The following is a 27,212-nucleotide window of genomic DNA, read 5'->3' as shown; positions in this document are numbered from 1 at the left end:
AGTTTCAAAGTTTTGATGCTCTTATTGTTGGAAAGATTTATAATTAGTAATAAGGTATAAACATTACAATAAACAATATTATGATTACGAAGGGCCGAACATTGGCCGAGTGGGTGGCATGTTGGACACACAGTCATGAGATCGGGAGGACCTGGATTCGAATCTCCTCTTGCATGTTCTCCCTGTGCATGTGTGGGTTTTCTCCGGGTACTCTGGTTTTCTCCCACATTCCAAAAACATGCATGTTAGGTTAACTGGCGACTCTAAATTGTCCATAGGTATGAATGTGGGTGTGAATGATTGTCTGTATGTGCCCTGTGATTGGCTGGCGACCAGTTGTGGGTGTACCCCTTGCCTAAAATCAGATGGGATAGGCTCTACACCATACCCCCACGACCTTAATGAGATGGATGGATGACTACGAAGGCACATTTTAATGTAGTTGTAGGTGTCAATTATCACTGTAACATAGTGAATCCAAGATATAGAAACCTGTATTCAAGTGTGTGAGAGTAATTACTCCATGGTTATTAATTTCAGTTTTTAATCAGGGAAGGTTGGCACACGCTGTTTGATCCGCTAATTGCTTTATCTCCAAAAGCATGTATTTAAGCCAAAATGGCTGCAGATGAATCACATACTGCCTGTTAAGCAGGTCTCAAGTACGTTTACAAAGAGAGTACATATTTGAATTGTGCACCTCATGGCTGCTGTACCCACCACTGTGTTTACAGAGCTTACCTTCACGTGGATCTTCAACGAGTACCCATCACTAGTCATCCAGGACACACGCCGATTTGTGTCCCAGAAGACAGGCAACCTTTACATTGCCAAAGTGGAATCCTCCGACGTGGGCAACTACACTTGTGTAGTTACCAATACAGTCACCAAAAGCAGTGTTCAAGGGCCTCCCACACCCCTAGTGCTTCGAGCAGATGGTAAGAACAACACCACAGGCAGAAGTACTGTAAATTCCGGTGTACAGTATAAGCACCCACTAAATTTAGAGGAAAAAACAGATTTGTTCATATATGAGCCGCACCGGTGTATAAGCCGCACATGTCCACATCATAAAATGACTTATCGTGGCATGTACGAGTCCGTGAGGACCAGGCAGCTATTTATTTGACAGGAGCTATAAAACAAACAAAAAAAACCATCATGAGCTATAAAGGAAGAGCTCATCATGAGCTTGTCAAACCATTGGAAATTGCAGGTGGTCATTACTCAATATAAAAGTCTGACTCACGGTTTCATCTTACAAACAACATTAAACTCATCACACAGCAACTTAACACTCAAATGTTATACCTCAGAAATTTAATGTACCAATATGAGTTTAATATGAAGAAATCCAACATTTTAAAGTTTTCTCATAATGCATTTCGTTTGAGAAAACCAATTCATTAGAGGAGAGCATAGAAAGCATAGAAAATGGTGCTACAATGCTGCTTCTGTCCACCAGAGGGAGCCAGAGGACCTGGAGCCCAAAGGAAAAAGAGGGAAGGTGATGTCATTGTGGGCCCCAATAAATGCGTTGCTCAGACGCAATGCCTTATGGGGAAACTTAAGTTTTGTTGTTTTTTTTTCATTTTTTTTCATATTGTGACATGTTTGTATATTTGTCAGGGACACGTTTTGAGTGTTAAGTTGCTATTGATTAAGTGTTGAGATGCTATTGACAAGCTTGCCGTGAGTGCACTGATAGCTTGACATTGGCTCCTGCCAACGAAAAAGCTATTGTTTCCTCACCGACTCACGAGCGGCACAGTATTTAAACAATTAGTCATAGTTATGAAGTAAAGGAGATGTCGCAAGATTAGAATTTAGCCATAAATTAGCCACACTGCTGTATAAGCCGCAGGGTTCAAAGTTTAAGAAAAAAGTAGTGGCGTATACACCGGAATTTACGGTATTCCCATTTGGTGCAAGTCTAATGGTTTGTCAAAACAAGGTTTGAATTAATAGACAGTGACATATAAGGGTTTGGCTATCTGGATTGGAAGATGCAACCCTGGAAGCACTGCTGTCATTCAAGCAGCTCCATTTAACATAAGGCAAGACCACACATCTACATGCTTAGATAGATCTTGCTGTGTATCCTAGGGGCCAGTTCTGGGACCTAAACTCTTCAACAAATATACTCAACAAAAATATATATGCAACACCTTGGTTTTTGCTTTTATTTTTCATGAGATGAACACAAAGACGTAAGACTGTACACAAAATGAATATTTCTGTAAAATATTGTTTACTAATCTGTCTAAATCTGTGTCATTGAACACTTCTCCTTTGCCAATATAATCCATCCGCTTTACAGATGTGGTATATCAAAACGCTGATTAGATAGCATGATTATCGCAAAGGTGTGCCATAGGGTGGCCACAATAAAAGGCCACTCCAAAATGTGCAGTTTTACTATATTGAGACCCCGATGAGGACAAGGAACATGCAGATGAGCTTCACAATTTTTGACAGTTTGTGCAGTAATAATTTTGTTATGCAAGCCGATTGTTGAAACAGATGTCTGGGTGGCTGATTTCAGACAATCTTTGAGATGAAGATGCTCGATGTGTAGGTCCTGGGCTGGTGTGGTTACACGTCCTTGATATGCCACATCTGTTAGATATATTGATTATCTTGGCAAAGGAGAAGTGCCCACTAACAGAGTTGGACAGATATGTTAACAATATTTAAGAGAAATAGGCCTTTTGTGTACATAGGAAAAGGTTAATCCTTGAGTTCAGTTTATGAAAAAAGGAAAGAATAACAAATCTTGCATTTATATTTTTGTTGACTGCATAAATGACATCTGTAAAGCCACGAAAGACCTAAAGTTAATATCTGCAAATGACATTACTGCATTCTGTTCAGGGGAAAATAAACAGGAATAAATGAAAAATATAACAGCAGAAACAACACGGTTTTAAAATGTGGTTCGACAAACACAGGTTATCCTGGAATTTGGAAAAAGTAAAAGAGAAACTCAAACACAAATACAAATAGACTACATAGACATTGACATGGTACTGTCACGTCTTGGCAATGTAGTGTTGTGGCATGATCCCAGGATGCGAAAGATGAGACCCAAAGTGCAGGTAAAAAGTATTTTTTAAATTATTATGGCTGCAATGCAGCGGCATGATTCACAAATGAGTTGTACACGAGACTGACTACCTTTACATGAAGTCAATATTTGGGTTAAGGTCAATATTCCGATTTCTGAAACATTTGGAATAACCCGTTTACATGCCTGATGTGAAAAAAAAAAGAAAACGTGCTTGCGTCATTTCCGCTTCTTCTTCCTGTATCCAAAAACAACAACAACACAGCAGATAATGAACGCCTTTGTTTGCGTTTTGGTGCTGGTACTGACCCACCAAAAGTACTGTCTCACTTTCTTCATTAATGGAAGGGGATAACGTGAAGAACTAAGAAATAGTTAAAGATGCGTTCGTACAAACCCTGCTTCGCGTAACTGCTTGCTCACCTTTTGATAGATTTCGCTATTACGGTACTTTCTACCGTCAATAAAAGACATAATGTTCCTGTCTTTCGCCACACTAACGAGGTGGCTTGTATCCCCCTCGCTCCAAAAGTGTGGGGTTTTGGGTGTTGTCATGTTTAGTAAGTACTTCATGCCAAAGACACAAGATTCCTTTTGAATAGAAGATGCACAGAACACAAATGAATGTTCCTTTTGATCAGGATATCCCAATAAGCGTATACATGACACGATATTTGGGTTAGAAAAGGAGTAACCCAGAGGTGATATTCGGGTTTTTAAAAAACGGAATATGAACATATTCCATTTTTTTCCCCAAAAGGGTTATTGGTGTTTACCTGGCCGTGCGCAACCAGGTTATTGCTAATATTCCGGTTATGATTGGGTTATTTGACTGCATGTAAAAGTACTCAATGCTCCAACCTGGGGAGTAGCACGCACCTGAATTAAATACCCAAAGGCAAATTGCAGGCAGGTGTGTGTAACGAATAATGTAAAGACCGGAGCAATGGAACAAAACAGGAAGTGAGTACAAAATAAGGACATGGAAACAGGAACTAAACAAAAGGGAAAACAATCCAAACTGTTTCACGGATTGTGAAAGGTCAAGAAAACACATTTTTAGGAGTCATAATAGATGACAAAATGAGCAGGAAATATATACAACTTAAAGTGGCAAGAACAAGCTCAATAATGAAGAAGGCAAAACACATTCTGGACCAAAAGTGACTTCTTACGTTTTACTGCTGTTTGGTGTTACCATATCTGAATTGTTGCGAGGAGATATGGGGGAATAATTACCAAAGTGTACTTCACTCACTAAGTGTACTGCAGAAAAAGGTCAGTTAGGATAACCCATAATGCGGGTTATAGAGAGCACACAAACCCTGGAAAATATTGAAATTCACAGACCTGGCTAGTACATTTCTATCCAAATCTATCCTCAAAGCAAACAATATCCTGGTAGCCAAAAAAAATTCTCAACAGAAGAGGAAAATTACAACCTTAGGGGAAATCTAAACCTAAATCATTTGTACGCATACACAAAATTTATATATGCATGTAGGATTAAATTATGGAACAGACTGAGTATAGAATTCAAACAATGTACTAATGATAGTCACTTTAAGAAACAGTACACATATATGGCAAATAAATGATTTGTATTCTATATTTTTTGTGTTATTAAATATTTTAACATGACCTAAATAAACTGCTTGATATAATTATTGAATTTCATTTTTCTCATGTTAAGCAAGAAAGGCAACATGTAAATAGGCTTTTGCAAGGCTCTATAGAGCACTTCCTTAGGCATGAAGTAGGGCTGGGCGATATATCGATATTTTTAAATATCGATATTTACTTTAAGCACGATATCAAAACCAACGATATTGTTTGTCAATGTAGATGGGATTTGCACTGTATCGCCCACATACGGAGTAGTGGCGGAGCAGAAGCCCGGCAGCTCCAGTCGAAGCAACAGCATCGACGGTGGAAGAATTAGTCTGCAAGGAATAAGCGGTAGCTCAGTACTTCGAACTTAGACTATAAAAAAATATTTTCACCACCTTAAAACTTAGCACAACCTCCGATACGAGGAATGTGAGCTTTGCAGTTACAATTGTTTAGCACGACAAGCTCTACCACAAATGTACAAAGTTGCTAAGGCTGATTCATTTGACAGGTTGATATCCTGGCACAAAATAGGGACATGCTTGTGTGTTCTAAAAATGTTTACCTAAAACATACTACTGTTCAATTTAAAGTATTTTTGAGTTGCTGACAATTTCCTCTTAAACTGAGCACTCCTTCATATTTTGGTATTTTGTGCTTTTGTTATTAGCTGAGGATTTGAGCATAGCTTAAGGTTTGCTATAAAAAAAAAAGATTATATTTGACTTTTTCTCTATTTATTTCAAAAAGAGAATGACTTACTTTATTTTAGCCGCTATTTTTAGATACAATTTTTTTTTAATGTGCATCTTGCGTGAAGCTTTAAAACCTCAAAAAACATCCTCATGTTAAGTATTTATTTTAATAAAAAAAAAAAAACTTGACACGCATATTTGGCTTTGATTTTGTCTAAACTCACTTTGCGGAAAAAATATGTGGATATATATCGTACATCGATATTCAACCTATGTCAGGAGTGTTGGTCCATATCGCCCAGCCCTAGAATGAAGTGTAGTCTTTAGAAAGTAATTGCACTATTTTCAATTGAATCCCCAATATAGGTCAAATTAGCATTAGATACTGTATTGTCCTCTACTGTCTTATGCATTATCATCACTATTGGATTTTAGACACTTAGTTTTGATTGCGTCGCCTTCTGACCTTTTCAGGCCTTAAGATGGATAAAAGTTACCTTCAGACTATCAAAATATCGGGATATACAGTATGTCATATATCGATATTCAACGTATGTCGGGATATGAGTGTTGGTCTAAATCACCCAGCCCTAGAATGAAATGTAGTCTTCAGAAAGTAATTACACTATTATCAATTGAATCCCCAATATAAGTCAAATTAGCAGTAGATATTGCCCTCCACTGTCCTATGCATTATCATCACTATTGGATTTTGGACACTTTGTTTTGTTTGCGTCTCCTTATGACCTTTTCAGGCCTTAAGATGGATAAAAGCTACCTTCAGACTTGTGTGACATCAGCCCTCAATTTCTCTTTGCAACCCCAGGTGTGATGGGTGAATATGAGCCGAAGATTGAGGTGCAGTTCCCCGAAGTTGTCCCTGTCGCCAAGAGCTCAACTGTCAAGCTGGAATGTTTTGCACTTGGAAAGTACGTCCACCTGTGTCTTATTACTTTACCGGCGTGACTCACAGATACTTGCACCAGTATACTCTAAACCAGGGGTCACCAACGCTTTTCCTTGTGAGAGCTACTTTTACAAAATGAAAATGGCCAAGAGCTACTCATTTTTGTAACATTTATTTTCAGAGCTTATTTTAAACCCAAACAAAGCGAATATGCTTGTTTTACCAGAACATTAACAAAATGCTGGTGTCCACAACTCACATGTTGTATTTCAGAATGCATTTCTTTCTACTGTTCTTTCATTATTAACTGAAAACCTGAATGAAAAGCAGGCTTGTGGGCACCTCATGTGGTCGTGGGGGGCTACCTGGTGCCCGCGGGCACCACGTTGGTGACCCATGCTCTAAACTCTCTGGTAATGTGTGGGGAACCATATGAAGTGATTGGGGAACACATTATTTCACATGCTAATGACGACACACGGAAAAGCAACTTTCATCTTTATTATTACGATTACGGGGGAAAATGACTCAGCAGTAAGATGCCTATATCTATAACAAAAGTTATCCGTTCACTTGAAGTGGCTAGTTATGTAGAAAAAAGTCAGTTGTTTGTTGGCTCTGCTCCCCATTCTAAAGTCCACTATAAAAATGTCTGTTTCTACACTTCTGTTTGTGAAGCTATTATCACATGATTAATTGGAAAATGTGTCCATTGCAGAAACCTTTTTAATATGTAGCCTTGACTTTGGCTGCATTGTCTTTTGCATAATCATTATCATTTCTTGTGTATCTGTAATGTTTGATAACCAATGCTAACTGGACCCAACGTGACACAGCTATTTTGACTGACATACGACTCAGGTTATGTACAGAACTATACACTGATTAAAAAAAAAATACTATACTGAGTAATTATCTTTATTGCCATATTGAATTGAATTGTGAATTACTGAATGATATAACGATTTTGATGACCTGTAAACTTTGAATCTGTGAATGTGAAATACTAATCATTAGTATGTAGTATAGTAGTTTCAAATTTTGCCGGTTAGATTTTATATATACAGTATATGTTTTAGAGCAGTGGTTCCCGAACTTTTTACAGTTGCGTACTCCTTCAGACATTTGAACTGAAGCCATGTACCCCCTACTCCTGCACACTTAAAAAACATGAACCTTTTTATCTTAATCAACTTGAAATATTGAACATAATTAATTGGTTAATTCATTTCCTATAATTCCAAGTCAAAAATGTGTATTCTGCATGGTCAAATTTTTATAAAGTTTCACATGAGCACTGATAAATAGATAAGTAATCATCTTGCATCTTTTATTCCAGTCTGATTTTGGGATCCTTCTGTTTGAATGGGTTGAATTTGAGCATCACTTTTTTGGCCACTCAGGATGACTATGGTTTAAATCTGCATATTAATTTAATACCAAATTGAAGGGGACATTTCAACAATCATAATAAAACAGTATATGATGTACACAAATACATACAACCAACAATAAAGCCTAATTTTAGGTGGAATCCCCACACACAGTAACAGGTTTTCACCACTGTGCTGTGCGGCGATTGAAACAGCAATATAAATGAAATCTTGAAGATTAAAAACTATTAATGTAAAAATTATTATCAAACTTATTTGTTCATATGATGCACACAGAGCAATGAACAACTTCATGCTGTGTCTCCTTTCTGCTCTGTTCAGGCACACTTGTAATTGTGAGTGTTAGGCGGTAATTGTTTTTCATTTTTATTCACGTACCCCCTATGACAATTGGCACACCCCTGGGGTTATGCATACCCTACTTTGGTAACCTAAGTTTTAGAGTACGTGGTGGAATATTGTGATTTATGAAAACATGTGTGCACCATTGATACACATGTACACATTGTACATGTATATCAATATATATATATATATATATATATATATATATATATATATACATATATATATATATATATATATATATATATATATATATATATATATATATATATATATATATATATATATATATATATATATATATATATATATATATGCACATATTTATAAATATACTAAACATTATTTATATACACAGTATATTCTCTGTTTTTATAGTAGGATGTGCATCTTTGGGACTTGGTCCTTTTAAAAGTAGCTTGCAGGCTAAAAAAGTGTGAGCACCCCTGATCTACACCATGTTTGGGGAACTCATAATATTTATATATGGAAACATAGCGCATGATGAGGTTCATCTTGATAAAAAAATGCTTTAGTCCAAGTAAATTACAGTGGTTAGACTAAATACTCATAAGATCATGTTGCCACTTTTCCATTCTTCTAGCCCAGTGCCAACCATCAGTTGGAGAAGAGTTGATGGGGCCTCTTCTGGAAGAAAGGTGTATATCAATAAAGCCAACGGAGTGTTAGAGATCCCTTACTTTCAGCAGGAGGATGCAGGGATGTATGAATGTTTGGCTGAAAACAGCAGAGGAAAAAACTCTGTCAAAGGAAAGCTGTCATTCTATGGTGAGTAGGACTTCTCAATTGTCGTCCTAAATTATTATAGGCTTTGTATAAAATATTCTACCCAATGATTTATAGAGGTATCGTAATTTCCAGTGTATACTTCAGAACTACTACTAAATGTTTAAATACTGTGCCGCTCACGAGTCAGTGAGGAAACGGTAGCTCTTTCTTTGGCAGGAGCCAGTCATGACCTATCAGTGCACTCACGACATGCTTGTCAACCCACAGAAAATCGCAGGAGGTCATTATATATAACGGTATAACAACATAACAGTCTGACTCATGGCGTCGTCTTACAAAGAACAATAAACTCAGCACACAGCAATTTAACAATCAAAAAGATCTGAGAAATAAACATGTACCAATATGAGTTTAAAATGAAAAAAAACAACTCTTTAATATTTTTCCCGTAATGCATTGCATCTGAGCAACGCATTTATTGGTGCCTGCCGGAGCACTGAGATGACATTAGCCTCCCTCTGGGGTCCTCTGGTGGACAGAGGCAGCATTGCGGCACAATCCATCCACTTTCTATGCCACTTGTCCTCTAATGATATGTTTTGCTCAGGTGAAATGCATTATGGGAAAACTTTAAGAGGTCTTTTAACTCGTATTGCTACATGTTTGTACATTTACTAGGTATACTTTTTGAGTGTTTATATTTTTTCAAAGTTTTGGATGCAATCTCTTTTCAGTTAAAATATTTTGTGCTGTAAATGACAAATTTACAGCATTTGGTAATGCACAGGGGTCCATCAAGGCTGAGCCATTCTGTTTTTGGATCAGCAGTTAAAAAGACACCCTTGCAGATAGCTTCTGAATACATTGACATTTTTGCATTTTTTTATTGACAAATTAGAAAATTATTTTGCAGCTTTTGTGTAACCTTGCTGACAAAAAAAGAAACAACAATAATAGGCGGCATGGCTCAGGTGGTGCCGTCTCCCAACCTGAAGGTTGCGGGTTCGATCACCTGTCCTCCCGTGATGGTGTCGAAGTGTCCTTGGGCAAGATACTGAACCCCCAGTTGCTCCTGATGCTGCGTCATCAGTAGGTAAATGTGCTAGTACTTTTCAGTGCCTTGGAGGTGTAAAAGAGCTATACAACTGAAAGATAATTTACCCATAAAAATACATCCTTGCAGAAAGAGAGAGTTTTTTTGGTACACTTGTCTTCTTTTCATGATTGGAATGTTTGTATACATATTCTTGATCCTCCTACTGTGTCTCAGTGTAAGCCATGACTAAGCCAATTGGTCATCCCAGTTTGTTTGACTTTCTAGAAAGGCCTTAGCATTCTATAACACTATATAATGGCAAAGCCTTTGCTTTTGATTCCTAAATGAGAAACTTGAAAGGGAATTTAATAGGAAAATAACTGAATTATTATCATTGTTGAGCTCTCTATGCAACGCAGGATGTCAACAAAATGAACTGACGCAGATACATCTCTCCCCTTGACCCAGGCAGGACATCTTATATTAATGTGTCTTCTGCACAGGGGCCATACATCTTCCTATTCTGTCACCCGAGATAAGGTTCACATTATTTATGTGACACTTGCATAAATATAGAGGCATTCTTGGAGTTTTCGATGTCTCAAATTGCAAAAAAGGGACTGAGCTGAAAGATAGATTACCTTAATAAAATGAATACAATCCTGATCAAAGTTAAAACAATTGGAAGAGTTTACATTTTGCACTGTTGGATCTTAAGTAATGTTCTAAGTAGCACTTGAAAATGCATAAAGAACATATGGGAGTGAGACAAAAAAGTAAGTGGAGCTTTGAGTAAGCAATTAATTGCAAACAACCTTTAAACTGAAATAGGTTGTTCATCAACAAAGGTTTAAGACCTTTGAGTCGAGATGACAAAGCCAGCAAGCCACCAGAAGCAAGGGAAGCAAGCCCATACAAGCCATTGAAACCTAATGAGCGCTTGTTATATAACGTCTTAAACGGATCAATGCAAATGCAAGTCCAAGACCTACAAGGGAGCGACAACTGAATGCACACATTGAACAACTCAAAGGAAGCCTCTCTGAGCAACAGAAGGATATACAATGACACTTAAGAACACAGTTTGACAACCTAAAGGTGAGCTTTTCTGAAATCTGTGAACAGGTCAAAACACTGATGGCGGAAATAGAGCGTTGATGATATGAAATGATATCAAGGCACTACAGGATGGCTTGCACGCCGCTCTTAAGAAAGATTAAGCAAAGGAAAAAGTAATTGAGCAAATGAAGAATACAATTGATGAAATGGATCAGAACGCAAGAATGAAATGATGTGATCTGACGGGGCTCTGAATTAAACCCATTTCATAAGCCAGGGCAGTTGAGAACAGAAGAGAACCAGATGAAATGGATGTTGCTTTAATGGTGCAACAAATTGCCGACTTTCTACAATCTAAGCAGGAAGATGTACATATCAACACCATCGATACTTGTATCCAACTGTATGGCAGAAACAATGCCACACCTGTCATCATTAAGTTTACCAACAGTAAATACAAGATTGCACTGCTGAAACAGGCAAAGAAGCTGCATGGTAAAAACATCTACATAAAAGAGCGTCTGACAAAGCAGGAAGCAGGGAAAGATTTGAGCTACTTTGAGCGGCAACTGCAAAATCTACATCCAACTAAACGGTGGACCAGAAGAGGCCAGGGTGCTTGTTGTCAAAGACATCAAGGACTTGGATAAATACTAAATATTGCATCACCATGACAACAAGGAAAATGGAGGACACAGCTCACAAGAATGATGCATGGAAGGATTACATTTATTAACAGCAATAACATCATCAGCACGTTGCAAGTGACTGCTCAACAAGAAGTACAGGAATTAGGTACCCATTTATCTATATTTAATGACATTCACAATATAACACAAAAGTTTGCAGGATAAAAGGGAAACCTTTTGCTTCCCTGAACGCAAATGACTGGATGTCATGTATGCAAACTACAACATCAGACAATATTTCAGTCAGTTCGAGAAACCCTTCAAGGTAATTGCAATCTCATAAACTTGGATTGATGCTGAGAAGGGCATGGAGCTGGAACGAGGAGTAGCTGTGTATGTGGACAAACATCTGAATTACAGAGTGGTAAACATTATCATCAGTCATTTGCAATTCATAACATTTTAGAATGTGTAACAATTGAAATTGGTAAAGAAAAAAGTACAAATGTATTACTAATTTGTTTATATAGAACACCTAAGTCACGTATTGAAATGTTTGAGGACTGGATCAAAGCAACCTTCACAGACTTCAGCCAAAAAATAATCTTCCTATGTGTGGACTTCAACATTGATCTTTTGAATCCAAATAAGCAAAAGATAGTAAATGACTTCATAGACACAATGTACAATTTAAGTCTATATCCTAAAATCACCAGACCAAGCAGAATAACAGACAATTGTGCCGTGCTAATTGACAATAGTTTTTGAAAAGCTATTCAGTAACAGGATAGACAAATTCATAAATAAGAATGCTCAGCTAAGACTTCATGGTTCATGGTTCATGGTTTTAATTCATCTTGAACATGCATACAAGTCAAACAGTTGCACATCACACAATACAGTTCACAGTTTTGCATGTCCAAAAAGGAGTAGGAAGAAGCAAAGCTTATTTAATCCAACCCCTCATCAGCTTCACATCAATACATTCACTCACCTCTTTTTCTTCCAGGTATGCTTTGTAAGGCTACATGACAATGTAGTGCAATCATAGCCAGGTTTTCACTTACTACAAGGAAGCTACAGGCATAATGATAACTGATAGAATGATTGAAGAAGTGTTTGATTGATAATAAATCAGTACAGACCATGTAGTCACCACAATGAAAAGTTAATCGTCAGTATAGTAATGGTTAGATGTTGTATTGTATGTACACAGTGGTTCAGGTCTCTTCTTCTTTGTATTTTGTGAACATCAACTGCTTGTACTTTTTCTTAAAATCACTCATTGTTGGGCATTGTTTGAGTTCCTTACTCAATCCATTCCACAACTTGATTCCACATACAGAAATGCTGAAAGTTTTCAGTGTTGTCCGTGCATATAGGTGTTTTAGGTTAAATTTTCCTCTCAGATCATATTTCTCCTCTCTTGTTGATAAGAATTGTTTTACATTTTTCGGTAGAAGGTTATTGTTTGCTTTATGCATAATTTTAGCCGTCTGAAGGTTTACTAGATCCGCAAATTTTAATAATTGTGATTTTATAAATAAGGAATTTGTGTGTTCTCTGTAAGCAGCATTATGGATGATCCTGACTGACCTTTTTTGTAGCACAGTTAGTGGCTGGAGTGCACTTTTATAGTTATTGCCCCATAACTCGGCACAATAAGTTAGATATGGTAATATCAGTGCTTCAACTTTAATGACACTAATCAAAATAACTGAGGAAATTGCCAATGCTATAGACTGCAGAGAGTGCACAGCTGCAGTATTTATGAATTTGACAAAAGCATTTTACACAATTAATCACAATATTTTAACTGACAAACTAGAACGGTAAGGAATCTGAGGGTTAGTTTTGAACTGGGTAAAAAGGTACTTACCAAACAGGAAGCAATATGTGAAGCTAAGAGAATATACATCTGCAAGTTTAAATATATTGTGCGGCGTACCCCAGGGGTCAATACTGGGACCTAAACTGTTCAACCTACAGTATATATCAATGACATTTGTAAAGTCACAAAATACCTAAAGCTAGTATTATTTGCAGACTAGACTACTGCATTTTGTTCTGGTGAAAGTATGCAAAAGCTAATAAAAAAAAAGTCACAGATGAAATGACTTCATTAAAAAGATGGTTCAATAAAAACTGAACCTAAAATAAAACTAAAATAATGCTGTTTGGTAATAGCAGAAAGGACATGTATGCGTGATTACAAATAGACGGCATATACATTCACAGGGTTAGTGAAAACATCTAGGCGTCGTAATAGATGACAAACAGAGTTGGAAATCCCACATTAAGAATACAAAATAAGGCAGCAAAAAATACTTGAATACTAATAAAGCAAAATTTGTTCTGGCACAAAAATCACTCCATACTTTATTGTTCTCTGTTTTTACTGTATCTAACTTATTGTGTGGAGATATGGGGAAATAACTATAAAAGTATACTTCACTCACTAATTGCTACAAAAATGATTGGTTCGGATAATTCATAATGCCGTTTGTAGAAAACATACCAACCCTTTGTTCGTAAAATCACAATTATTAAAATTTGCTGATCTGGTAAATGTTCTGACAGCTAAAATTATGCATAAAGCAAACAATAACCTGCTACCCAAAATCGTAATACAATTTTTCTCAACAAGAGAAGAGAAATATGACCTTAGGGAAGGATTCAATTTAACACATTTATAAGCGCAAAAAACACTAAAAACCTTCACCATATCAGTATGTGGAATCAAACTATGGAACGGATTGAGCAAAGAACTCAAACACTGCACTAAAATGAGCGATTTCAAGAAACAGTTGATGTTAACAGCAGCTGATGTTTACGAATTACAAAAAGAGTCTTTAACCGCTGTGTACATACAATGCCATGTCTAATCACTTAGTAGTACCTACTTACTACTTACTACTTTTTTTCCATCTCTTTTGACTACTTGAAGTATTACATTGCCTGTACTCACTCAACAACAAACTAGATTTCTGTCAACTATTGAATTTTCCGCACTATTATATTACATAATTTATCAATACATGACAACCCTTAACTGATATTGTAACATGGGAAGGTTGTTAAAAGCTAGCATACTGATAGACTAAGGAAGACATTAAAGCATCAAGACAGAAAACATACGTTATTTCAATTTGGTTTCTATTTCAACATGGGTAAATGGTACATGTTGAATGCAGGAAGTGCACAAACAAATTGTATTGTATTGTATTGTATTGTATGTACTTTATTGATCCCACAGCGGGGAAATTTACTTGTTACAGCAGCAAGCAAGCAAGACAAGTAAAGAGAACAGTAAAGTAAAGCACTACAACATGGTTCAGGTGGTGCAGGTGTTGTAGAGCCTGATAGCGGTCGGTATGAAGGACCTGCGGAACCTCTCCTTCTTACACCGTGGGTGTAACAGTCTACTGCTGAAGGAGCTGCTAAGGGAACCCACAGTGTCATGTAGCGGGTGAGAGGTGTTGTCCATGATGGATGTCAGCTTAGCCAACATCCTTCTCTCCCCCACTTCCTCCACGGAGTCCAGAGGACCGTCTAGGACAGAGCTCGCTCTCCTGATCAGCCTATTGATCCTGCTCCTGTCCCTGTCCGTGCTGCCCCCTCTCCAGCAGCCCACAGCATAGAAGATGGCTGAGGCCACCACAGAGTCATAAAAGGTCCGTAAAAGAGTCCTGCACACACCAAAGGACCTCAGTCTCCTCAGCACAGTCCTTGAGGATTCTAGGGCTGATGCCGTCCGGTCCCGGGGCCTTCCTTGCCTTGATCTTCCTCAGCTGACTTCTCACCTGATCATCAGTTATGGAGAGGGGAGTAGAGGATGGCTGGGACGGGGATGTGGGGGTGAAGTGTATGTAGTGAAATGTATTAGCAATTGATGTAAAACTGAAAAGTTGTAGGATTGAATGAGCTTTGCTTCTTCCTACTCCTGTGGAACTTTGAATTGTAACATGTGATGTATTCATGTTTAAACTGTATGCATGTTCAAATTAAAATTAAACAATTTTACCATTCAAAGAAATGTTTTAAGAACAAAAAGCGTCTTCAGAAGCCTTGTCTCCTTCAACGCCACAAAATTGCCCATTTGGAAATTCCACAAGAGCACCAAATTTGAGACAGTGAAACGGTCAGTGAAAGTTTTATTCTCTGATGAGAAAAAAATGTAACCTTGACAGTTCTGATGGCTTCTAACATTACTGGCCTGACAAAGAGATCCCACCTGAGATGTTTTCCACATGGCACAGTGGAGGGGACTTTTTCCTTCAATGGAAGAATGGAGGTTCAGGTTGGGCAGGTGCGTCAAACGGCAGCTGGCTATGTGGAGATGTTGCAGGTGGTGTCCCTCATGACTGAAGGCCCTTGTCTGTGTGGTAATGACCGGGTTCTTCAACAAGACAATGCTGCCGTTTACAGTGCTTGCCTGACAAACGACTTCTTCCAGAGGAATAACGTCACTCTTTTGGACCATCCTGCGTGTTCCACTGATCTAAATCCAATTGAGAACATTTGGTGATGGATGGTGAGGGAAGTTTACAAAAATGGACATCAGTTCCAGGCAGTGGATGCCCTGCGTGAAGCCATCTTCACCACCTGGATAGACTAGCCCCATGGAAACACTGTCATCAAACATGCTGAAATTAACTTTTTAGGTGATTAACAATAGCACAGCTACTCATTACTGAGTTCTATTTTGAAATGTTTTTTTTTCTATTTTAGGGATGATAGGGTTATCTTGTGATATGGTCTTAAACTTTTGATCAGCTGATGAGCAGACCATTTCAGATTAATGGTTGTTTACAATAAATTGCTTACTCAACTGTTTTTTTGTCCCCTCCCATTTCTTCTTTTTGTGTTTTGAAACTCTACATAGAACCTCCTTAAGATGCAACAGTACAAAATGTAAATTCTTGCAATTTTTCAACTGGTTTTAAAATATTGATCAGAAGTGTACATATCCCAGAAAGAATGCTAACAATCTTTAATCTTTTATTCGCTGTTTTTAATGGAAACACATTTCTAATTTTACTTGTTGATATATAAAATGTTGCAGTTATTTTTCTATATTTTTGTGAAGTAAAGTTCAGCAATGGGTTAATTTGATGTGGTTTTGTATTTTGCAAATTAATTGACTGCTTGGCTCAGTTATATGTGGTTAATTAAAGTGTTCATTTATTGGTTTGTGACAGCTGCACCTCATTTGACTGAGAGGCCTCCGGATGCTCAGAAGACTATTGATGACACTCTGGTGTGGGAGTGCAAAGCCAGCGGCAAGCCCAAACCCTCCTACCGTTGGCTGAAGAATGGTGAGCCTCTGGACCCAATGGAAGTAAGGGCCTTTTCTTAAACTGTGTTTGGGGGAGGTAAACAAGGAATAGTAGTCTAACAAGCCACAAAATATATCCAAATACTGTAGAATATTTGGAAAATAATATTGACAATTATTCTCAACAAGATATCTTCCATCTTTCATTGTGCGCCAACTGCTCACAAAGTTTGGTCCCCAGTGTTTTTCGCAGCTCCAGTGCTGGATATTTAGTTAGAACACAGTTTTAAAAAAAGTGCCACACTGAAGCCTAGATATTTGTTCCTCTGTATGCAGGAGGAATGGCAACTTCAGACTCCTTCAGTGTGTAAGCAGCAGTCTGTTTTAAATGTGATTGGAATTGTTGAAGGAGCTCCATGTTGATATGAAATTAATCTGAGTTGCTTGTATTTGGCAAGAAAACATCACTTTGAAATAGATGACTAAATTTGGCATCAGAAGAGAGAGCATGTGCCTGCACATTTGTAAAGAATCCAAAGAGAAATAATTTCTTCTTGTCATCTACCAAAGACACTGCCAACAATTAAGTGCTCTGTTACTCATACTACTAAGTGTATTTTTCCTTTTGACACTGACAAAATACGTTGTGTGGTTTCCAGTCCTCATTGTGGCACCCACTTTGGTTCATTTTAATTTTCTTGTTGGGTTGCTAAAGTGGGCGTTGATAGCCTCTATGCTTGACAGGGAAATGTTTCTGTTCAAAATGACAGATGAGTTCAGCTGATATGATATTTAGAAAACGGGAGCACTTTAATTAGAGTGCTTAATCACAATGATCACACATTGGAGAAGAATATGTTTTTCATGGTGGGTGTAAATCAAAGTTATTGTACAGCATCAATTCATTTAGCCAATAGCGCATTGCCTAAATTAATTGATGCATTGACGAGTCAATACCTTGGTATTTACTGATTTGCAGTTCCTTACATGTCTCTGAACTCTCATATAATGGGAAAGCTATCATGCAGTCAAGGTGTTGGCTAGCAGCAGGATTACAGTACAGTACATCCTCCTGCAGCTCAACTTCACCGTGGATGGGGATACTATTTCTGTGAAGATTTAAAACTTGGTCAATTGGATAGTTAAACCCCACATCTCAGATTATGTTAAGCAAAGGACTGTATTTCATATTTGCCAATGTGTTAATTTGCACAACCTCTGGCAAAAATGATGGACTCACCAGTCTCGGCGGATGTTTATTCAGTTGTTTAATTTTGTAGCAAAAAAGGAAATCAGCTTGCAGTCTCTGAGGCATGGACTTAAATGAGTGCCAAACAGTAGTCTTCATCTATCTTGCTCCACATTTCTCTGATTGCTGTTACCAGATCATTTTCTTCATCTTCCACCACAGATTTTCAATTTAATTGAGATCCAGATCAATTTTTTGCTCTATGGCAAGGTGCATTATCTTGAAAAATGATTTCATCATCCCCAAACATCCTTTCAATTGATGGGATAAGAAAAGTGTCCAAAATGTCAACGTACACTTATGCATTTATTGAAGATGTAATGACAGCATTTCCCCAGTGCCTTTACCTGGCATGTAGCCCCATATCATCAATGACTGTGGAAATTTGCATGTTTTATTCAGGCTGTCTTCATAAATCTCATTGAAATGGCACCAAACAAAAGTTCCAGCATCATCACCTTGCCAGATGCAGAGTAATGCTTCATCACTGAATATGTCTTTCATCCAGTCACCCACAGTCCACGGTTGCTTTTCCTTAGCCCATTGCAACCTTGTTTCTTTCCATTTATGTGTTAATAATGGCTTTCGTTGAGCTTTTCTGGGTGTAAATCCCATTTCCTTTAGGCACTTTCTTACAGTTCCGTCACAGACGTTGACTCCAGTTTCTTCTTTGTTCCTCATTTGTTTTCCTATGCTTTTTCTGTTTTCAAGACATATTGCTCTAAGTGTCTTCCTTGGTCTACTAGTATGCTTGCTTTTACAACCTTCCCGTGTTGTTGTACAGATTTTAGACACAGCTGACTGGGAACAACCAACATGTTTTGCAACATGACATGCTGATTTACCTTCTATAAATCACACTTGCTTGGTTAAATATGTGTTCCACAGAGGATGATATGGAAGCAGTCATCTTCATCACATACACAACAATGGACAGGCGATAATGCAAATTGATAAGACCGGGGGAAAAAGTAACGCCAAGCGATTTGTAAGGTCAGATTTTTTTCGAGAAGGCATTTTTGTGATGCAAATGTATTACTCTTTTGAACACATATTGTTTTGAGAAGCCAAACTCTTTACTTAAGTGGCCCCAGCGAATAACCGGAACTATGTTCCTCATCACCAAAATCCGACCAGAACTGGGCTCAAGGGACCAAGTCACTGTTGATGCACTACACTGCTGATGGGGATGTCATACAACTTCATGTAAAAAATCCGAATTATCCTTTTAACAAGTTTGATAATCCTCTCCTTTGTTTCGAATGACACATCTCATGTTTAAGCCATGAATCATGTCAGTCTACTTTGTCGCAACAGCTCACCAAGGTCCTCCTTTTAAACCGCAGACTAAGAAGCAAATCTTATCTGATGCAAGTGTTAGTTTTGGGAATGAAAATTTATTGAAATGAAATGAAATGAAATGAAATGAAAATTTCCTCAGTATTGAGTGATTCCATATTTGTTTCCCTCTGATTGGTCTAAAAAAGTAGCTGTTCCTGACTACCACAGCTTTTTTTTTTCTTTTAGTGTTTCTTACAGCCAGGCATTTGCAATTTGAAATAAATTCAGTTTTGTGTCTGTGTCTGTTTGTATCTGTTATCTGTTTTTTTTTTGTTGTTGTTGTTTTTTCTACAAAATTAAACAACTGAATGAACATCATCCGAGACTGGTGATTCCATATTTTTTTGCCAGGGGTTGTATTAGTTATCTTGAGGGTTTTTCAAAAGTCACTTATACACCACATGTCCTTAACCAAGGTCTCATGATTGATTTGTAAATAACACTGTACGACTTCCCGTGGCCACCTGCCAAGGTAACACATTCTCTGTACATGTGACTGTATTAATGAGTTTGGGTGTTACCATTTTCAAAATGCCACCATCAACAGGAGGAGCAGTAAATCAATTTCCAAACCCAAAGGTCAGCGATGTAGAGGGAGAAGAGAAGTGGGGGCCAAGGCGAGAATTTGTTATTTCTCATTAGAAGGGATCTGTCCTAATCTTGCTCTTTATTCTGTCTTTTATCTCACTCTCTTGGGTTCTCTTTGGGTCTCTTTCAAGCCTCCGCCCTATTTTCCTCCATATTTCTCCACCTTCCTGCACACTCCAGGGGAATAAAATGGCTCCAAGCAGGACTGTCTCTTCAAAATGTCATCTGGGTGAAACAAGACCCCTCTCACTCTCAACTCTCACCTCAGTGCAAGTGTGGACTTTCAGTCATCAAAGTGTCTGAGCACACATGCAGTCTACTTAGTAGTATTAGGGCACATTGGTGTCCCCCATCAGAGATCTTCCTGAAATAGTACGGCTATCAGAGTAGAATCTTAATTAATGTTGCATATGAAGCGGACAAATCTCCACTTTTGTCTCCAGAAATTGTGATACAACCACCACTGGGTCTGAAGAGATTTTTTTTTGTCAAAGCAGGGTATAAGTATAACACGTCGTAGTGTGACACTAGCTCATGCACTTACACAAATCTCTTTAATCTCTGTCAACCCCTTGGGCTTTGGCAATATGTAACCTAAAAAGGACCATCTTTCATCTATTCAAAGTCACAGTGACACACTCTCTTCCATGAACACAAGATACGCACCCTTCCTTGGCCGCAAACCATGTGGATTGTTGTGTTTTATTTGGAAAATGCAGCTTATCCATCTTCACCGAGGACTCCCCCAGGCGCCAGGTCACCAGTCTGCCCGTCATGTGACTGTGCTTTAGATCTGGCCCTGGTTTGAAGATCCTCTGTTGTGCCACTGTCAGATTTGAAGCAACTGACTTTTCAGTTGTCATCTCTGCCATGATTCCAGATGACAGACACATGTGTGACAGGCCTCTTGGAACTACTGTACTGTGTCAGTGACATGTAACAGCCCAGCAGTATTCAGTGGGAACAACCAAGGCCACAATAAGTGCTGCACATTTGAATTGACATTATGTTGTATGGCAGTCATACGAGAAAGTTGAAAATGTGTGAAATATTTTTAAATAAAGTACCTCAATCCCCAAAGCTACAGCATATTCCTGTATAATTCCTTTGAGGTTTGATAGGCGGTTACATCTATCACCATGGGTCCTTATTAAGGCTAAAGAAAATTAGCTGTATTTTCAATTATGACCCCCCCTGGGAGTGGGAAAAATTGTGGCTAATGGTTGATTTATTCATTGGAGTGAACTTCAACTGTCCAAATATAGCTGTAATTAACTACCTCGAGGTAATTTGTGCTCTGTTATTAATGACTACTTTATTTTGTATTGCTGTTGTGGCACTAATTGGGCTGTTTTTTAAGTTTGCTCCCTGAATTTCTTACATAGTGTAAATTCAAAGGTCAGAAATAATGTATCACTAGCAGTGTAACGATCATCCGCTACATCGATGCATTAGTGTATATTCGTATGATCCAACTACATCTCTGTTCAGCAAGTTTCCATTATGTATGACTTATATTTAGAAAATTAAGCATTGGATTTAAGCACGGCAGGTTTTACATGGATGTGTGTTTTATTAGCACTTTTAGTGTGTTACTCAATTCAGTCTGGTTGTCTGTGACTTCATCGCCATGCGCCAGGATGACAAAAGGCGGCATGAAATTTCACACAACGCTGACCGTCCAATTAGCAGGTAAAGTTTACCTGCTAATTGACATTAACAGGTATTGACAGTGCTTCATTGAAAAGCAACATTAGCATTATCTGGTGGCATAGTAAAGTAAAAGCAATGTATGTCAGTAAACAGAGTGAAACAGAGGTCGCCATTATAAACACACAAACAAACAATGCTCTCATTACAAGCCAACATTGTTCATTAGCTTGGTGGTTACTATATACACAAGTTAGCACCAAAGCAACCTGTCAAACCAGTGACAGCCACCAATTAGTTTTGAACCATCAATACGTGCTGTGACGTTTGACGCTTCCAACGGTAATCGGTCACCTGATGTTTGATACAAGCTCCGAAGCGCTTGAATTTTTGGCTTAAGAGTTACTGAATCGATTTAAAGTAACTGAATTGTTTTGGATCGTATCGTTCTAAATGAACCAATATTGTCCTTTTAATCGTATCTCCAACCAAGATCATGATACGAATGGAATCGTTATTAAAACGAATCGTTACACCCCTATGTATTGCCTATGTAAATTATTGTCTGTATATGTGTGTGTGTGTGTGTACACCTAAGTTAGATATATAACTACCGAAAAGCCAGTTGTATACTGCAATGCATTTAATATGGCCTAAAGAAAATAGAATACTTTTAAATTTGTGTGGAATCACTGCTAACTGTTGAATTTGAAGATATCTGCTGTACAGTCCCAAAAATAGTCTCAGGATGAAGGGTATTTGTATAGCATTGACCTTTTAATGTTTAATGTTTCACTTTTTCTGCACATTTGCACATGTTGTTAAATACTGTATTGACATATGTGTGTGTCTGAAACAGGACAGAATTCAGGTGAATAATGGAGCATTGACCATCAGTAGCTTAAATCTGGCTGACATCGGGATGTACCAGTGTGTGGCAGAGAACAAGCATGGTAGAGTCTTCACCAACACTGAGCTTCGAGTCATAGGTAAGAAGATGTCAATCACTCAGATTAGACTGTACTATACACTCTGATCAAAAGGCCAAGTAAAAAATTGCAATAATTTACATTTTGTACTTTTGGATCTGAAGGAGGTTCTAAGTAGAGCTTCAAAATGCAAATAGAAGAAATGGGAGACAATCAGCATTGTCCAGCAATTTGGTAATGCGTGTCATTTATTTATTTATTTATGGCACGCCTGAATTGTGAAGACTAGTTTGCGCACTGCATTCTGTTTACGTATAAATTATGCACTTAGCTCGTAATTTGGGACCGAAAATGGTGCGCATTGACACTTCATGAAGCAGTAGTGGCATATTTGATCCCGCTGTGTTCCGTTTGACGTCACGCAACAGCAGGCATTACCCTAAGCTTTATTAATTTTTCTATTTGCAAGGCACCTACTAGATGTTGAACTCCAGACCTATATTTTGTAGAAAAGAAAGGTAAGTCTATATTATCTCACATTTGTAGAAAAATAATGTGGAAAGAGCAGGAAAGATGCACAATCTAGAAAAAAGGAGGTACAGACAGTGTGTGAGAGAGAATTGCTGCCAAGAAGACATTGCTTTGGAGTTTGGACTGACTTCACACCTGTTTACAACCAATTTACTCATTGGCATGTAAAATTACGTACCACTGCAGGGACAAAATACATGCAAGTGTAAATGTGGCTAAGCAATTTATTGCAAACAACCATTAAAATGCAACAGGCTGTTCATCAGCTGTTGACAGCCAAAATCTTGGCAAAAATGTGAATTCAATGCCATTTTCTTGATGGAAAAGGAAAAAAAAAAACTTTCTCTCTGTGAACGCAGTCAGATTGTTGAGCTGCAAAATCAAGGCCTCTCACAGCGTGCCATTGCTGCTGTGGTTGGACGCAGTAAGGGGTTATGGAAAGTGGTAGACCCAAAAATATTTCACCAGCCCTGAGCCGGAGGATCCAATTGGCTGTCTGTAAAGACACGGGATAATCCTCGGCCCAAATGAATGTTGTTACTAGTGCAGTCTAATAACCATCAGACGGCATCTGCAAGAAAAGGGTTTGAAGAACAAAGGCCTCATCGCCTTCAATGCCACAGAATTTCCTGTTTGGAATTTGCATGAGTCCCAAACATGCGACATTGAAAGGTGGAAGAAAGTTTTATTCTCTCATGAGGAAAAAAAAAATTACCTTGACGGTCCTGATGGCTTTCAACATTACTGGCATGACAAGGAGATCCCATCTGATATGTTTTCCACATGGCACAGTGGAGGGGGCACCATCATGATCTGGAATACTTTGTCCTTCAATGAAACAATGGAGCTTCAGGTTGTGCAAGGGCATCCAATGGCAGCTGATTATGCGGAGATGTTGCAGGGGGAATCCCTCATGACTGAAAGCCTTCATCTGTGTGGCAATGACTGGGTTTTTCAACAGGACAGCTCACAATGTCCGCCAGACAAAGGACTTCTTTCAGAGGAATAACGTCACTCTTTTGGACCATCCTGCGTGTTCCCCTGATATAAATCCAGTTGAGAACATTTGGGAATGGAAGGCGAAGGAAGTGTATAAAAATGGATCAGTTCCAGGCAGTAGACGCCCTCCGTGAAGCCATCTTCACCACCTGAAGCAAGTTTTTTTTTAGCTATGGTCTTAAACTTTTGATCAGCTGATGAACAGCCCATTTCATTTTAATGGTTATTTGCAATAAATTGCTGACTCCATTGTTTTTTGTCTCACTCCCATTTCTTCTTTTTGCATTTGGAAACTCTACTTAGAACCTCCTTATGATCCAATAGCGCAACATTTAAATTGTTGCAATTTTTCAACAGATTTTGAAATATTGATCAGAAGTGTATATAATAGCTTAGTTGTTTTGCCTGACTTCTGACCCTTTCAAGCAAGAAAGGGGTAACACATATTGCACGGACCAGGGGTTTTCACAGTGAACAATACAGTGGTTCCCCGCATATTTGTAATTCAACATTTGCGTCCCTAAAATTCTACATTATTGGTAAAAAAAAGTTAGTTAAATTTGTTTTATTATTATGTTTTTCTCCAAAAATAGGTTGTTATTTTCTGCAGAAAACACATCTCATCCATCCTAAATTGGTAATAATTTCTAAGTATGTAATAGTAAAACATAAACTGTGCAGTATAATAATTCAGCACACAGTGCAACTTTCAGTTCAACTTTCTTACAGTCTGGCCTCGAAACTTGCAGTTATGTGTGCACAAGTAAATGTACTGTATGATTGTAAACTGTTACTGGAATTGTAACAGGCAAGCAGTGTGGATTATGTATCAGTGGCTTGGTGAAACACCTTATCAGACAGCTAGCGGGGACAGTGCAGTGTACCACCGCTCCACTGTAACAAAGAAATGACAACGATACAAAAATACGAGGTAGATACAGTACAAGGTAGATTCCAGCTGTTCTATGGATCATCTTTCATTATCATTCAGTGGTGAGCACTGAAAACATCAATGTGAAACTAGCCGGAAGGTGTGGAGGGGGAGGACTGAAAAACAATTTAAACTCATTAAACCAATTTAAATGTGACTCAATGACTACACAACTGAACACAAAATGCAGTTATTAAATTAAACTTTTGATTATTTAGGGAGAAAAACATCCAAAGTTACGTGGCCCAGTATGAAAAAGTGACCTTTGGGAAAATAATCTGTGGTCTGATGAGACAAAAGTTGAACTTTTTGAAAGGTGTGTGTCTCATTGCATCTGGCGTAAAAGTAACGCCACATTTCAGAAAAAGAACATCATACCAACAGCAAAATATGGAGGTGGTAGTGTGATAGTCTGGGGCTGTTTTGCTGCTTCAGGACCCAGAAGACTTGCTGTGATAAATGGAACCATGAATTCTGCTGTCTACCAAAAAAAATCCTTAAGGGGAGTTTCTGACCATCTGTTCGTGACCTCAAGCTGAAACCAACTTGTGTTCTGCAGCAGGACAATGGTCCAAAACACACCGGCAAGTCCACCCCTGAATGGCTGAAGAAAAACAAAGTGGAAGACTTTGGAGTGACTTAGTCAAACTCCTGACCTGAATCCTATTGAGATGCTGTGTCATGAAACAAGGCGGTTCATGCTCGAAAACCCTCCAATGTGTCTGAATTACAACAATTGTGCAAAAATGGGTGAGCCAAAATTCCTGCACAGCGCTGTAAGAGACTCATTGCAAGTTATCACTAACACTTGATTGCAGTTGTTGCTGCTAAGGGTGGCACACCCTTATTAGGTTTCTTATTACTAGTTTTTCACACAGGGCCGTGTAGGTTTGGATATTTTAATAATAAAAAAGTTTAATTTAAAACTGCATTTTGTGTTCAGTTGTGTTGTCATTGACTAATATTAAATCTGTTTGATGATCTGAAACATTTAAGTGTGACAAACATGCAAAAAAATAAGAAATCAGGAAGGGGGCAAATACTTTTTCACACCACTGTATGTCTGTGGTGCTGGTCTCTGTGTAAACTTTGAAGAGCTTTCTGCAGAGCACGAGCGCATACAAAGCAGTGCCTCAGTAATTGAGGCCTTAAGGAGCAGCAACGAAACCGCCCTCTCATTTTGCATTCTTTCATTTTTGCTTCACAGCCCTCATTTTTCATGCATAATGTCCTTTTTAGAAGAAATGCATGGAATTGGAAAACCCACTTTCTTTCAAATTAAATATCCTCTTAAAATGATTGTCTGTCTTGTATGCAAGGAAGTATATATGAGCATAAAAAGAAAGACAATGTAACAAAGACAAAAAAGACTGAGTGATTGAGATAACCCTATATAAAAAAAGAAACAACAAAAAAAAAAACTTGAGTATACACCTCACCTGGACTTGGGACACCAGAGCCAGGCCTGGGAGAGGGGCAAGCAGGCGAGCGCCTTGTATAAGGCCTACACCCATAGGGCCCAAAGGTGAGGCTAGACCTTGTTCTAATCTGGAGTTATGCAGGGGAGGTGGCAAACTGGCGTTGGCTTATTAATTGCCCCCGGTTGTGTGCGTTTGCGTCATCTCCAGTGAATAACAGTGTTTCTTCCTTATGTCTTTGGGCCAGGAAAAGAACACTAACTGCCGTTTGTGTGTTTACACTTCTTGGGTTCTTCTTGGGTCCATCAGAGAGCATTCCCGCTGGTGACTCTGTGGCTCTACTGTCAGACATCAAAACCCATGTTGGTAGTGACAGCCTGCCCTGGAGGGAGGAATGGCCTCCCCGATCTAAATTCATGTGGTGTTATGTTATTGGACTCCTGTGCTAACCGCAGTTTGTCCATAAAAAACGGCATGTTGTAACATAAGGATGCTTATAAGCACACCTGGCACCAGGATACCTTAGGTCGCAGCTGCATGATTGACGTTGTAGTCGTATCATCAGAGTCTGCATGTTTTGGACATACAGTACAGGTGAAGAGAAGGGCTCAGTTGTCAACTGATCACCAGCTGGGGATTAGTTGTGATAAATGGCCGGGGGGATGCCGGACAGACCTGTCAGACTGAAGCGTATACAAGTAGTAAGGGTGTGCTGGAATGGGTGTGCTGGAATGTTTGGCAGCGTCTCCTGTTTTTTGAGTCTTCAACTCACCCCTATCGGCAGAACTTCGCTTGAATCCCGGGG

At 38.4% G+C, this 27,212-nt stretch overlaps 1 protein-coding gene across 9 annotated transcripts in view; it reads left to right on the top strand.

Moving 5' to 3' along the window:
- LOC129178015 (contactin-4-like) overlaps positions 1-27,212 on the top strand; it is a 139,353-nt gene that overhangs the window by 80,122 nt on the left and 32,019 nt on the right. For 7 of the 9 annotated variants that reach the window (XM_054769709.1, XM_054769699.1, XM_054769671.1 and 4 more), the window contains 5 exons: positions 735-938; positions 6,200-6,302; positions 8,624-8,808; positions 16,695-16,834; positions 22,459-22,588. In XM_054769709.1, coding sequence (XP_054625684.1) covers positions 735-938; positions 6,200-6,302; positions 8,624-8,808; positions 16,695-16,834; positions 22,459-22,588 — 762 coding nt within the window. The remainder of the gene's footprint in view (positions 1-734; positions 939-6,199; positions 6,303-8,623; positions 8,809-16,694; positions 16,835-22,458; positions 22,589-27,212) is intronic. The other 2 variants (XM_054769661.1, XM_054769718.1) reach the window with 2 other exon arrangements.

This window comes from Dunckerocampus dactyliophorus, chromosome 1 (assembly GCF_027744805.1).
Source record: "Dunckerocampus dactyliophorus isolate RoL2022-P2 chromosome 1, RoL_Ddac_1.1, whole genome shotgun sequence".
NCBI lineage: Eukaryota > Metazoa > Chordata > Actinopteri > Syngnathiformes > Syngnathidae > Dunckerocampus > Dunckerocampus dactyliophorus.
This window is presented reverse-complemented; position numbering and strand designations above follow the sequence as displayed.